The sequence below is a fragment of the Corvus hawaiiensis genome, chromosome 6, assembly GCF_020740725.1.
Source record: "Corvus hawaiiensis isolate bCorHaw1 chromosome 6, bCorHaw1.pri.cur, whole genome shotgun sequence".
Taxonomy (NCBI): domain Eukaryota; kingdom Metazoa; phylum Chordata; class Aves; order Passeriformes; family Corvidae; genus Corvus; species Corvus hawaiiensis.
In genome coordinates this window covers 22,341,147-22,356,195 of record NC_063218.1, presented here as the reverse complement: position 1 = coordinate 22,356,195, position 15,049 = coordinate 22,341,147, and the positions used below count along the sequence as shown (strand labels likewise).

The window sequence follows — 15,049 nt, the reverse complement described above, 5'->3', positions numbered from 1 at the left end:
CATTTTGGACCCAAGTTTATGTTATGAGTTAAATGTAACCACCTTCAGAAACACACCTCAGAAAATCCACATACTTCAATTCCGTGCTTTTCAGAACAGGTTCATTCAGCCCTTTACAAAATACTTCCTCACACTACGTAATTTTGTAATTTTTCACCTAAGCAATTATGAACTATTTCAAAAAGGTAAGGCTAATCCTTTTGCTTGATATTTAAGAAAATCATAATAACCTAGTTGGCTCTTCAGAATTTCAATAATAAAAAAGTTACTTTCCACACAGAGGTCACAAATCTACCAGAAAGTACCCCAGTGTAATCACAGGGCTCCTCTGATTTGATGTATTAGTAATAATAAAAAAGGTGAGTTTTGAGCCTTTTCTGCACACTGGTATCTGCACTCCCTTACCAAAAGATGATTGGGCTGTCATCCAGCAGAGAGATTCAAATATTTGAGAAAATAATTTCAAAACAAGTTATTGAGCACACACCTTCCCCTCCACCTCCTGCACCAAAATAACCCCTGGCTCCCACATTAGACATGCTGCAATGTGCTCTCATCAATTCATTTGCCAGCAAACAAAGCTTAAAGCAGCAAAGGGTAAGGATAAGTACTGTATGTTCTAGACCTCACATGATCACTTTTCTATTTGTCTGATATCAGAAACAGCTATTACAATCTAAGTGCTAGAAACACGATTTGGGGAAGTACACTAAACTGAGACTTCTCCAACACCAAAGCTTCTTTAAACAGGATTTCCTATTTTCATTCTTACACAATATTCACTGGCACTTTCTATTAGCTCCATCTGCAGACATCCTATGTACAAACAAAACCAGAACACATGCATCTCTTCATGGAAGCCATAACCAACACAGAAGCTGAAAGAGTTTCAATTCATCTGTCCAGAAGGCATACTTACTACGCAAATGTCTTTCAGGGTAAGAGGTAAGATGCAATGCTGAGTTAATTTATAAAAAAATTCAAGGCTACATTTCTTTTAGGACTAGGATAATCTGTTGCTAACCACCTCTGTGCTTTAAGGTCCTCTATGGCAATCTTTACTGAGAGCCTAATATCATTAATGTGTTACTGAATTAGACCTACTGCCCCCTTTCTGTACACTCACTCATGTAAGAGCCATGACTGCTCCCACAGAAAAGGACTGCTGTAAGCAGTTCTTACACACTGGTAACAGGACAAGCGTTTCACAACAACTGTGCAACAGAAATGTAACAATTACAGTATAGAGTAACTGCACCAACACTTCAGTTATTCCTTTAGAATTCTCAACACCATGAATACCTATCAATATTTAAACTTTTATTCTAATGTCTTAGTAGATTTCTGCAACTGTTTTGACTGCTCTCCACTGTACTTTATATACAGAAAAATGTAAGGGTGTCATGTTCTCAAGTGTCATAAACCAAAGTAGCTCAAAAGACATTAATGAACACATCAAGTTTCAAGTTGAGATTTAACCAGCATTCTTTAATTAGATATTTTAACTATTAAGAGGGATCCAAGATTTTTACTTTCATATTCCACAAGTCAGTTTTGGCAATAGCATAAATTTAAACTCCTGTACTTTAAACCAATATGAAACGCCTTTTACTCATTAAACTCCTGTAAGAATGTTTGCTTTGGAATTTAGTGCCCTACTGTGACTCTGCTTAATTCTACCTCACAATGTTCACAGAAGGAAGTTACCATGAGGTAATTTTAGGCACTGATCCTTAGCTAATCTACTGCAAAAAACCAGGCACTTTACTCCAGTGCTGTTTCCCTTGATTATTTGTTTGACTTACTGAGATGTCCCTTCTGCGTCCTCCTATTTTCTGCTAGCCAACTGCTTTTGTGGCTGCACAGAGAACCAGAAACCAGCAACTGGAAAAGGACCTCCCTTAACATTTTATAAGCCAGATTGGCTTCCCAAAGCAGTTGAGAAAAACAGAACCCAAATCAGCAAGAGTAAGTAAGACCTTTGGAGAAAGCTCACTGACAGTCACACTCTTTAGAAGAGGGCTCACATTAAAAGTTAGCAAGAAAATAGCTTGTGAACTTCAAGTTTCAGTGGTAGCTTTCCTAACAACAATTAACTCCTGTGGGGAATAAAGATCTCTGAAAATAATTTACAAGTACTGAAAATCAGAATTATCCATTCCAGGCTAACTGCTGAAGCAGGCAAGACCTTTCACCTGGTAACAGAAGCTTTTGTGAATAGGTCTTAACATGAATTAATTCTTTCTAATCACTATCAGTGAGCCAGGAGTCAGTACCTAAAATTACCAGCTAACCTGCATGTGTTCTGGACTCCAAATGAATTTAAAGTCATATAGCTTGTGCTCTGGAGCTGACCCACAAGCTTCTCTTTGCAACTGCTTCAGGTAAAAAGAATTAATAACATTTCTAAATCAAAACTCAGCCTCCAGATCAGCATCAGAAAGCCTCCCAGACTCAAACCAGAGCCTTTCTTTAGGTACTGATGCTGGCACATGCAGTCTCTCTTCCCCAAACCCTTGTTTCTGCAGCTGGGGGATCCTTCAGTAGGTTGATATAACTGTCAATGCAACTTTGCAGTGAGACAGATGAGGAAACTACTCTGAGGAAAAATAACTCAAAAGAAACATTATTTTTTAACAACACAGCAGTACTTGTATAGTATTTAGGGCATCCAGAAGACAAGGAAAACAGCAGAAAACTTTGAACACCACTTCTCTCCAAAGAAATACTCAAGCCTCAGCCACATCATTTCCCCCTGAACATTATTTCCCAGTGGTTACCTTCTGTTCTTCTCTTTCTGTTGCATTTTGACACTTCTCAATCTTCCACTGCCGCATGAAATCTCGCAGATATCCAAAGAGAGTGAGAACACCATAGCCTACATAGGTCAGCACAGCAACCAGCATTGGTGTTTCTTCAAAAGCTTCATTGAAAGGCCTTTTGTATAATCCTCCATTGTGCACAATATGATTTATCTATAGTAAAAATTTAAAGAAAGGCAGTTGGGGTATTAATTGAAGAAAAGGCAGATAGACATTTCAGAGTAGTCCCCAGCCCTCTGGTCAGTTACAGGCTCTGCATCCCCCCGCCACTCAGCACAAAGTGCTTCCAGCTAAGTTCAGCCATTACTGATAAATACTGCCAGCCTCCGCACAGAAGTTGCCATATTGCTGATATAACCAAAGTCACAGTTACCAATCTAGGGCAGTTTAATCTAACATCTCACTAAAATTATTTAGCTTGCAAAGTTACATACAGAGCATTGCTTACATCTGGGCAAACCAAAATGAAAAAAGTGCCTTCACCAAGAGGACACAAATAACAGAATAGTGATGTTTCCTAGGATTACTACAGAGAAAAAAAAAATAGAAAGTAATAGTTTTATTGATCTAAACAATATATTCTCAGACTTGGAAGCCTATATTAGTGTAACAAAACAATCATAATCCATGTGTCTCTGTCGCTGTTAGCCTAAAGATGCTGACATAAACGCTGTACTCATCCATGAGGCGGACACGACACCACAGACAAAAAAGTCATTGTATATAGAGTCTCAACACAGCATATATGTCAGCACCAGAACAAAGCAAAGCTTTCTGCATAAAATCCACGCTAAAAGTCATCTTGCTACTTACATATCATCTGAAGGTAGGGTATTTGTTAGCTGCCAAATACATACAGCAGGTCTATCTCAAGTACAGTTACTGGAATATGCAATATTTGTGACTATTACAGAAAAGCTTCACAGCTACAAGCCAAGTGCTCACACAACATTAACACTGGGAAAAAAATAATGGTTTTAACTAGACTACTTTTTCAAATAGTTACATTAAAGATCAGATCTCATAAGTCAATGAATGAAAACACAGAAACCTAGCCATTAGACACAAATTGCTGTCTGCATTGCTAAAAGTTATAGACTGGCTGCACTATAATAGAATGGCTACATATGAAAGAACACTCTCCAAGATATAAATCCCCTTTGTGTAGCATCAAATATATATAAAAATAAGAAACGGATTTCTTAAAATATACTAATCAAAGAAACCTCAACACCTAGGAAAGAAACTGAACCTAGACACATCAAAAAAAGACAATGGCAAATAATTCCTGAGGGGTGTGAGCCAGCAGACACAATAAAACCAATTATTCACCTATGTCACTCAGATTATCATATGAGAAAGTAAGGTAGAATTGTACAAACCTCTACAACAGCTGATGAATCAATAAAGGCACACATACTTGCTGGCCTTACCAGACACTGCATTATTTGGAAAGTGATACCTGCTCATCTCAGGTGCTGGAGCAAGTCTGTATTTCAAGTCTGTCATTGATAACGTGAAAGCAATTTTTCAGAAGCAAGGGTCTGCTGTTGGGGATACAATTATGCTACAGCTATGCAGTCACCGAGTATAAGCCACAACAGCACCTTCTCTCCTGACAGTCATTTCTACCTCTTCCCTTCTGCTGACACAGTTCTAAGCAAAGCAAAGCTTTGATTTGGCCAGCATAGTCGAGGGGACTTTAGAATAGGTGTAAGTGTGGAAACAAAATAGCAAAGACACAGTAGGAACTTCCCTTTTAGTAGCAGCACTTAAAGCCAGATGCAGGTAACTAACTTGCAGTGCTTTGAGGCCAGGTTTAATACCGAAGTACTATTTTAAAAACATACTGCATACAGTGGTGGCTTGAGTTAGAAAATTGCTATGGCTTTGGAACAAGTGTACGTACACTTGCTTACCACATTGCAGCTCAAGTGCTGGCAATTTAAGGCTTTAATGCAGGCCAAAGGTTCATACACTGTTTTCTTCATGAACGATGCCAGCCAAAGAAATTGCCCCAGCCCCTCTCACTCCCACTTTGAGCCATCCGCACCAGTCTCCAGCTTGCACAACTAAAGCAACTAAATCTGATTATCAGCACAGTATCCCTTCAACACTGAACCTATCCACGTTGAAAATATAATCATTTGGAGAAGGTTATTCATTAGACTGTAATAGCCTTTACAGTTCTGCTCCACAAAGTCATTCGATAGAGCTCAGCAAACAAGAGCCAGCAGCTTTTGGAGAGAGAGGAGGGGCAGCAGCACCATGACAATCACCGAATCAGTGAGCCAATTGAAAAGGAAAGGAAAAACCGTGAAAACTGCCTCTTCCCTATTACTCTCAGGATTGCTTAACTGTATCACTATGGCTCCAGTACCCAAATCTATAGAATTTTATTGCATCCACATACAAGAAAGACCACGCACCAAAGCTCCAACCACCAGAGTTTACAGCTTGATGAATTACAAGTTGAAGTTTTGCATCCTCACATTGTCAGATCAGGCTGTGAATAGCAGCTATTCAAGAGCACGAACACTACATACCTGCCACCTGGGCCTGTCTACTAGCAGCTGATTTCTGGATAAGCAGACAGAAAACTGGTAATGACTACTTTGCAAAGTACCTAGGATTGAATAACTAGAGATCACATCAAAGCTTCCAATGCCTTTCCCAGGTAACTGGAAGTTCAGCCAGAAGAGATGAAAGGCTACATCCTAAAATAAAGGATCTGAGGCTACCAAATACCAGAAAGTAGTTAGAAAAAAAACAACTAAGAGACCCAAATCTATATGCAAATTTAATCAGAATAAAACCATACCAAATTATTCCAGGTCTTTGGAGGTGCCTGGGCTTGTAACGCTAAAACTGAACAAGTTATTCCATATGGTTGAACCCAACATTTCACTAAGAAAGGCTGTTTTAGGAATACCTGTGTTGATTCAACCCATACTCCAATCAATTTCACCTCTCAGTGTTCTTCCACCAATGTGCTTATACATGGTTATATTCACTGTCAGCTACCACATCAGCTGAGAAGCTTGTGTTATCCTAGCTGAATCAAAAAATTAAAGACTGAATGCAATTCCACAAACTCTTCATGAAGCATATGACCATAAAAAAACCTCTAGAGCTGACTACAGAAGAGACATTTGTAGTCACATTAAATACAAGCCTATTTGTTTTTCTAAGAACGCCTTATAAATCCACACATTAGCCTTCAAATGAAGGCTTACATACTGCAAGCTCCAAAGCTGCTGCAAAAGAGCAGCAATTTTAGGTCCAGAGACCAAGAAAGGAGGTGGCTACAGTTCAGTGCTTCATTTCCTTTCCATGGGAGGAGAAAAAAGGCGTGGAAGATTAAGACTTTTATGATTTCAACAAGCCTTATGATCATAAAGTGAGCCATGACCTTTGAAGTAGAATATACAGCATATCCAAGTACAAAGAAAAGTCAGAGTTCACTTAAACACGTGGTTCAAAAAAGCACATGTATGCTCACCTACATCTCTCTTTCCTGTACCGTGCAGAGTATATGTACGCAGAAGAGCACCACCACATTAAAGAACTCAACTGCAGGAGAATCAGAGAGCACAACTCAGCTGGTTACAGGAGGCAGCAAAGAATCAGCCACAGGTAATGCCTGTATTGGGCCAAACTCTTGGGGAAACAAATCACATTAAACAGTATTGTAGCAGTTACTGAGCAGCAGCAGCAGCATCATCACACAGCTACTGCTAGAAAGGACTCCACTGGTCTAAGCAGAACACATCAGAGTCTGATGATAATCACAGAATGTACTGAGTAGGACCCACAAGGATCATCAAGTCCAACTCCCACCCCTGCACAGCACAACCCCAAGAGTCACACCATGTATTTGAGGGAGTTGCCCAAGAGCTTCTTGAGCTCTGTCAGGCTTGGTGCTGTGAACACTTCCCTGGGGAGCCTGCTCCAGAGCCCAACCACCCTCTGGGTGAAGAACCTTTTTCTAATATCCAATCTAAATCTGCCCCAGAACAGCTTCAAGCCATTCCTTCAGGTCCTGTCACTGGTCACCAGATTGAAGAGATCAGTGCCTGCTCCTCCTCTTCCCCTCATGAGGACGTTGTACTGCAATGAGGTGTGCCCTCAGCCTCCTCTCCTCTAGGCTGAGCAGACCAAGGGACCTCAGTCACTCTTCATAAAGCTTCCCTTCTAGATCCTTTCGCCATCTTTGTAGCCCTCCTTTGGATGCTCTCTGTATCCTTTGTGAGTGAGAAGACAAAAGCCATGCGCAAACATGGGAACATCGGCAGATGCTCCCATAGACAACACACAGGATTTACCACAGGGCTCTGGGTACACACCTTGCATGGCAGGCATGTATTTTGGGGACAGAAGATGCTACAAGTGCTACTGCACACAGTACGAATTAAGTACACTGTAACTGCTTATTGCTGCTACCCCAGGAAAGGCCCAGCACTCTGTATTAAAGAGGCCGTTTCATTTCATACTGACAGGAAGAACAAATTAAGATGAACCTGGCAGACTTCATGTAAACACCTTAAAAAGATTATTTACGCTGGAACACAACTTTGCTAAATTCTTATTAAAATTTAGTAGCTTCTCATTGCCACATACCACACATACTGCAGAAATTTTACTAACAGGTTTGCAGCTTCTATTTTTAGAAACACAGTGTGAAAGACCACATCCATGAGTGTGCCTCTGTATGCAAAAGTGGTCACGTTTATTACAAAGGATTGAGGAAATCAGCACTACAGAAACCACAGCAGTGAGAATTCCATGATGGCAGCTGCTCTAAGCTGTTATGTATTCTGTGGTAATTTTACTGTCACCTTGCACTGCTTTGCTTAGACTTCAAATCTCAGACTGTTGCATGGGTAAAAAGACCCAGTATTTACCACCAAAATTAGAATTAAACTAGTTTGAATCACATTTTAAGCTTTCAAAAAAACCCTCACAGGTGATAAACTTGTTTTATAAAATAGACTTTAAGAGTATATTCCTCATTAAAGATTTGTTCTTCTTGACAGGTATTATCAAATATTTTTATTTGCAACTAGTTACTCACAACAAATTTGACAGCCCTTGTTTAAGATGCACTTACTGCATCTACAAAAATAGTGTAAATCTTCATAATGTTTAAAAGTTGTTTGGTTCTCCCCACCCCCATTAGCAAGTAAAGGATGCAATTAAACTTGGGGTTTTTTGCTTGCTACATATAGGTGACAATTTCAATCCTCCTGAGAATATACTTTTTTTTCTGACAGTTTACCTCAAATTTAAAACGTTAAACCTTACATGTAACTTTATCTATTATGTTCAGTAATTTTAGGCATACAGAATTTTGACAGAGAATTTCCTAACTGCATGCTTAATTACTAAATATGATTTACAATAAAGATTTCCAAAGACAGCACAGGTCTGCAGTGCTTCCCTAACAAGCCAATCTCCAGGCTCTCAGATACCTCTGAAAGCATTTCCAGACATATTTTAGAATCTGCTCTCATTTTTATAGACATTAAACCCCATTACTTCCTAAACTTTCCAACTCCTGCTTTCTCAACTGTAAGTATTCTTCAAAACTATACTTTTGAATTAAAAACAGTTCTTTTTCTAGAATTCTTTTCTTAATGATGGCAAAACAAAAAACTTGAAACCTCATTGAAGATGGGCCAATGTTTTATGTTCCATCTAGAGAAATTGAAGTCAACAGATAATTCAGATAAAGCTTTTGTCCTCCCAACAAACTGAAAACATGAAATTTAGAAAAATGTTGGTTTTGTTGTACAATTAAAACAGAAAAATACAACATGACATATCACTTAAGTACATATCATAAAAAAAAATTAACTTGTATACATTTATAACAATTTCTTAGAGCATTTAAGGTTTATCACCAGCTAAATTTGAAATGGCAGTACAAATATAGTCTATATATTTTAACACTTCACCCAAACTAATTTCTCAGTAGCACATACTCCAATCTAAGAGAAGCCCATCACATCAGCAGCTACCATGAGCATTTGTTTTCATACCAGCACAGACACACAAATTCTCAACAAGTACAACACTGGCACTACACCTACTAATTTAACATGATGGCCTCAAATAATTGTTTAGCCAGGGAAAATGTTGAGCACCTATTCCTTCCACAAAGGCTCACAGTCTTTTATAACTGAATTTGGTATTAGAAAAAGATCGTTGTGCACAGGTACACTTTTTCAAAAATAAGAGTTTTGTCAGTTAACATATCTGAACAAGGTTGCAGTCTCTTCTAGATCAGACAACCTTCTTCTCACTTGAGTTTTACGTTACTAACACAATAAATACAGTCAATCATAAAACCAAGCAAGAGTTGCAAAGTAGTAACTTCTTTCCTCAAGTCTGATATAAGCCTCAGAGTACCTGCTACAAGCCCTAAGGCACACATTTTTACAGGGGTTCGGGGATTAAATGCTAACATCTAAACCTGGACAAACTCTCCAGCAATCCTGTAACCATGGAATAACCAAGGCTGGAAGGGACGTCCAGTGGTCACCGTGTCCAAGCCCCAAGTCAAAGCAGGGCTAATTACAACAGGTTGCCAAGGGCCGCATCCAACAGTCTTGAACTCCTCCATGGATGGAGATTCCACAACCTCTCTGGGCAACTTCTTCCAGTATCTTACCACCCTCATGGGAAAAATTATTTTCCTTATGTGCAATCAGAATTTCCCATTCTTCTAAATTACATGTGCTGCCTTCCATACTATTGCCACATGCTTCCAAGAGCCTGGCCTCATTTTCTCTATATCCTGCAGCCAGCTAGTTAAGCTTCTCTCTCCTAAGGTTGAGCAAACCCAGCTGTCACAGCCTCTTCATTTCCTGGGGACCCTCCACTGGATTCACAGATTGATGTGGTTATGTCAACATCTTTCTGGGAAACTCAAAACTGGACACCATTTGCAAGATGCAGTCTCCCAAATGCTGACAAAGGGGGAACAACCACTTCATGAAGAAGTTAATGAGATTTAGATTCTCAGGATCATTTTTTTTCCGTCTGAATTTTAAATTTGCACACAGATGTGAAAAAACCTCACAATTCTGTACTCCAATTCTTTTTTATACCAGTGGCTAGGGTAGTTATTTAGCATCTCTATCTTATCCTAAGTTTCATCTGAAACAAGATTCATGTCACTGCTACCACTAAATCATTTGTAGCAAGAAAAACTTGCAGTATCTGCTGCAGTCATCTTAAGTGTGCTCTCCGAAAGAAGTTACACTAACCTGAATTCCAGCAAAAGCATCTAAAAACCAAGAGGAAGCTATTGTTCCCCTGCATCCTGAAGCATCCCACGAGATGAACATACAAGCAGTTTGACTGCTCTATTTAAGAAGAGCAAGCTCAAATCACAGGACTACACAAGCTGTTTTCTGCATACAAAAGCTTCCAGGAAAGAAATACCTATGCTGGCTATTTTAATAGTTGTTAGAATTCAGGACTTGTGACAGTTTTAAAGGAATGCAAATCCCACAGTACTCCCACTCTTCTCAACCAAACTATTCCTTGTCTTCCTGAGGAAATAGTACAAGACTTTGTTTACAAAGGCATGCACATGCAATAAGCTATCTGGAAGTTGCTATAAGCTGGTGTTTGAAAACCTTCAAGAAACACCAGGGAAATTAAAACTTGTTTATATAATTCCAGCTCCCATCTAACTGACTTGGAGATACTGCACACAACAGAAATTAAGAACTTGATATCTAAAACCTATATTCCACTTTTATTGTTTTTAGTTTGAGACTATTCCTTCTTTAACTTCTAGAAGCATAATAGAACCATTCTAATGTGAGAAGCTCAATTAAGGAGTTAAAAAAAAAAAATCACATTACTAAGAATTTGTTCATAATAATAGGTAGATTCCAATAAATTATCTTGGAAAATAAGGGCATCTTCTCCCATTAAAGATGTCCCAATCTCCCTATTCTAAGCAAGAAAAATCTTTTTAGATGCAGCACTGGAAAACCATTAGTCATTTGCAAAACACTCCAATGGAGAAATACATTCCAGTTTAAAATTGCATGCAGAAAGAAAAAGCAATTTCCCTACACTCGTTTTTCCCACAAGTGTCTTGATAGCTCCTAAACACCATTTTTCTATTGAACTCAACACTCTCCCCAAAAGAGCAGAAGGGCATAAAAAGCAGAATCATGCACAACTTGAAGAGGTAACTTCACATCTCTTTTACTAACATTTGCTCTCTTTCTCCTATCTATGTTCAATTCCTCACATCATGACGATACCCTTTGAGATGTCAGGCTTTATCTTACATAGTGCAGTATTACACCAGAGCTCTATATCAATTTTAAGTCCATCCATAAATTACCATTCTTTCTAACAATGAACTCTCTCAACTGTACACAGTCAGAAAACAGTCACTTTTCTCTAACATTCCACAATTTTTAATTGCTATATGGTTCTTCAACCTCTTTTAATTAAGGTGTTCATAATGAGATTGAAATTCAGTGAATGCAACAATCTCTAAACAGATTAACTTCAAGCAGGACCCAAGTAATTTGAAAACAAGACATCTCAGGAAAGCCAAGAGCTGTTATTTATCTTAGTATTTCAGCAGAATGTTTTCTAATATGCTAGAACCTTAACTTCAAATGGTCACTTTTCTAGTCATTGATGCTATTCCATTAATCTCCAAGGTAGCCGAAGTCAGTTACTGCACAGTTTTAGTAGACAGCAAGGTTCCCTCTCCTCTTATCAAAAAGAGGTTTAGCAGTTCAGAAGGAGACAAATACAATCTCTTTGAAAATTAAAGCGAACAATTTCACCCTCTTCTGCTCATGCTGGAGTAACAGTAAAGAACCCATTCTATGTCAAATACCACTCCTAGTGAAGGGAGTATCATAAGGAAACCTTTGAATCTAAGCTCTAGGTTTTCTAGGATAAAACCCCCCAAAACAAGATGAACAAACAAATCAAAATTTTAAAACCCCAAAACTTACACAGGTAACCTGAGCAGAAATGTCCTAGGTAGAAGAGGACTCCTTTTTTTTCACACCGTTAAAAATGGGTGAAGTTTTCCTGCACTATCAAGCCCTACTGGAGGGCATGGTAATGCCCTGTCTCTAAGCTCTCCCCTCAGAAGCTCTGTGGTTTTCCAGATAAATTGACAATGACTGGAACATTTCTTTAAACCAATGGTTTTCCTTGCCCTTCCTGTTCCCATCATTTTAGCTAGATGTCTTTCTGCCTCTTATTTCTCACACAAACCCTGTAAAACGCTTTTTTGAAAAAGTTCTTCTCCTCATCCTTATTTTCTGTTTTGGTTTTTTTTTTCTACTAAGTAACAATTGCATTCTTTTGTGTAAGCTGCCTCCTTTTTGGTACTTGCTTACAGTTGCAGATTCTCAAGTGCTGTATGTGGTATGTACCTGGTATATACCTACGCAGACAAATATATTCAACACAAAGTAAGCATTCACATGTTTCCCTTCTTCTGCATAAAGACCCAAAACCCAAAACTGAAAAGGCGAAAGACCAATCAAGTAGCCAAATCTGTGATACATCAGCAAACACATCTTCTGGCAGCTTACCACCACTGATGCTATCTGAGAAAGCTAGACATGATTAGTTCCCCTAAACAGTTGCTTCTTCCACTCCAGTTCTAACATTCAGATCCTCACTTCAAATTTAGCCCACATAAAATTACGGAGAAAAGGATGTAATACTCCTAATTATAAATCTCTGACCAGCAAGCAGCTGCCAGAAAGATATCAAACTTTCCTACACTCTTCTTCTACCCTCTGACAATGCCGCTATGCTTTGGCTTTTTGGTAAAATTTCTCATTACCACTTCTCCAGTGAACCCTCACTCGCTTTAGAAATAGTTATCTCAAATCCCTCAGGTCTCCAAAACATATCTGAGCATAGTATCACATGCAAGCTACTAAGTGAATAGAACATCTCATACACCAGCAAGGTTTTTAGGCTTCCTCAGTTTGACATCTATGGTTTTTCCAATTCACACACTGCATCACCCATGTTTTCCAGAAACCCAGCTGAACAAAATCTTTGAGGAAGTGCTTCCCTACGGCATTTTCTGTTCTCCTGAAGAATATAACTGTATTCAGACCTTCTTCTTTAGAAAGCACAGGGTGGGAAAAAACTCTCACAGAACACTCACCATCACCATGCTTTGTCTTATTACAAAGATTTATGTGTAAGGTTTTATAGCCAGCAGTGCTTGGTGCTTGCAAGGCAAGACTACCAATGCCATGGCTCCCCAAACCAGTACAAGCTGACACTGCTACCAAACGAAGGTTGTCATGGTTTAGCAAACCAAACCACTACAAAGGTATTGTACCTCCTTCCATTTGTTCACTCCCAGTACTGTGCCATACCTCCCAAGGGCCAGGGCAAGACTGTGAGCGTCCATCCAATTAGAGAAATACAGTAAGCATCCTAAGTTAATGATAACTCAAGGAAAAAAAAGCTTTGTTTTACCCTGCATCAGTTCTCAATCTAGTTCACACAGTGAACAAGTGCACAAGCCTACACTGAGAAAATAGAAGGGACAGCAGAGGACTGAAAAACAGAAGCAACATGAGACATGATGACAGAGGAAGGCTCTTCTCAAGCAGCTTGAGGCATTCAAGAAAACACAACTTACTGACTTCTGCTGAGACTGACTTCATAAGAACCATTAAGTTCCTTACACTATAACACAAAATTTGAGTGTTTTGCAGAGAAACAACTGGAGTCTGCAAGCACAAATACACACTTGCATCGCAGGGTGTTAATACAGCCGGATGGGAAGTGCTGCATCAACCTCCAACTCTGCTCTACAGGGAAGTCCCTGCTCAACGCTACTTGCACCCACAGCCCAGTGCATCGCACCTACAACAACAAAACAGCGGCGAAGAACTGCTAAAACCTTTTCTTCTAAAGCACAGACCTAGTGCGGTATAGCGAGGTTTAAGTTCAAAGCTCTGCCACCACCAAAAGCCTTGCAGTAAAGTTACAGCCGTGACTCGAGGGTCAGTCATTTCACATGCCGCCACCAGTGCGGTAAGCGAGTAGCCCCCGGGCGCAGCCCTTTCTCCCCAGGCGAGGGCCGGCGACACAAACCACCTGGGTTCTGCCGACATCCCTCACAGCCACACCTCGGTGCCTTCCGGGGCCCCGCCGCCGCGCCCCCCGCCCGCCCCGGCGCCCCCCCTCCCCCGCGCACACCTGGGTGCCTGGCGGGCCGCGGACGAAGCCGTTGCGGAGCGCGCCGTGGGCGCCGCCGCAGCCGTTGGCGCGGGGCCGCTCGGGCCGCTCCATCGCGCCGGCCCCGCCGCGCCCGCTCCGCCGCCCCCGCCCGGCCGCGCCGCACCGGAAGCGCGGCCCGCGCTCCCCCAATCGCCGGCGCGGGCGTCACGCGGGGGGACGGGCCCCGCCTGGACGCGCCGGCGCGCGTGCGAGGCGGGCGGACAGGGCCCAATGAGAGCCCGCGCGGCACCCGGGTGGGAGGGGAGGGAGGCGAAGGGAGCGGCTCGCCCAATCGCAAAGCGGAACGCTCGCGGGGAGGCGGAGCCAGAGCGTGAGCATTGTCCAATCACTTGGCAGAGATGGGACCGGGAACGGAGGGAAGGGAAATAGCTAGCCAATCACAGCTCGAGGCCGAGGAAGAGGCGCGAGTGAGCCGCGGCGTCCGTCCAATGGCGGAGGGAGGGGTGGGGCGGGGCGGAGGCGGCAGCCAATGGGCAGGAGCGGGGGCGGGCGGGGCCGGGCCCGGGGGCGCGTGGCGCCGGTGGCGGCGGCGGTGCCGGGATGGGGGTGGCGACAGGGCCGGGGCCGTGGCCGCGTGAAGCTGCCTCGCCCTTCTCGTCCCGCTCCGGGAGGGACCCGGAGCGCCCGTGAGCGCGTTTCCGCACGCGGTGGGGAGGGGCCCAGAGCGGCGCGGGTTGGTGCTGCTGCCGTCACCATCCACGCCGGGAAACCGGCAGCCCTGCCTCGGGCACGCCGGTGGCTAGAGCAGGGAGAAGGCCGGGGCGGGGTGAGGCAGCGGGGAGCCCTTCGCTGCTTCGTGTTGAGGGAGCTGATGAAGCGGTTCCTCCGACACCTGGAGGGCTGTCCCGAGACACTCGGGCTGTGTCCTGATGAGATCATCCGTCGGAGCCGACGGAGAGCCCCGGGTGAGAGCTCCGGAAAGGAGATCAGACGTAGTTACTGTAATGCCCTTG

At 42.0% G+C, this 15,049-nt stretch overlaps 1 protein-coding gene across 1 annotated transcript in view; it reads right to left on the bottom strand.

Moving 5' to 3' along the window:
• SPTLC2 (serine palmitoyltransferase long chain base subunit 2) overlaps positions 1–14,156 on the bottom strand; it is a 78,385-nt gene extending 64,229 nt beyond the window's left edge. The window contains exons 1-2 of the mRNA XM_048306884.1: positions 14,055–14,156; positions 2,781–2,975 (exon numbers count right to left, since the gene is read on the bottom strand). Coding sequence (XP_048162841.1) covers positions 2,781–2,975; positions 14,055–14,147 — 288 coding nt within the window. The 5' untranslated portion in view covers positions 14,148–14,156. The remainder of the gene's footprint in view (positions 1–2,780; positions 2,976–14,054) is intronic.
• Positions 14,157–15,049: the final 893 nt, after the last annotated feature.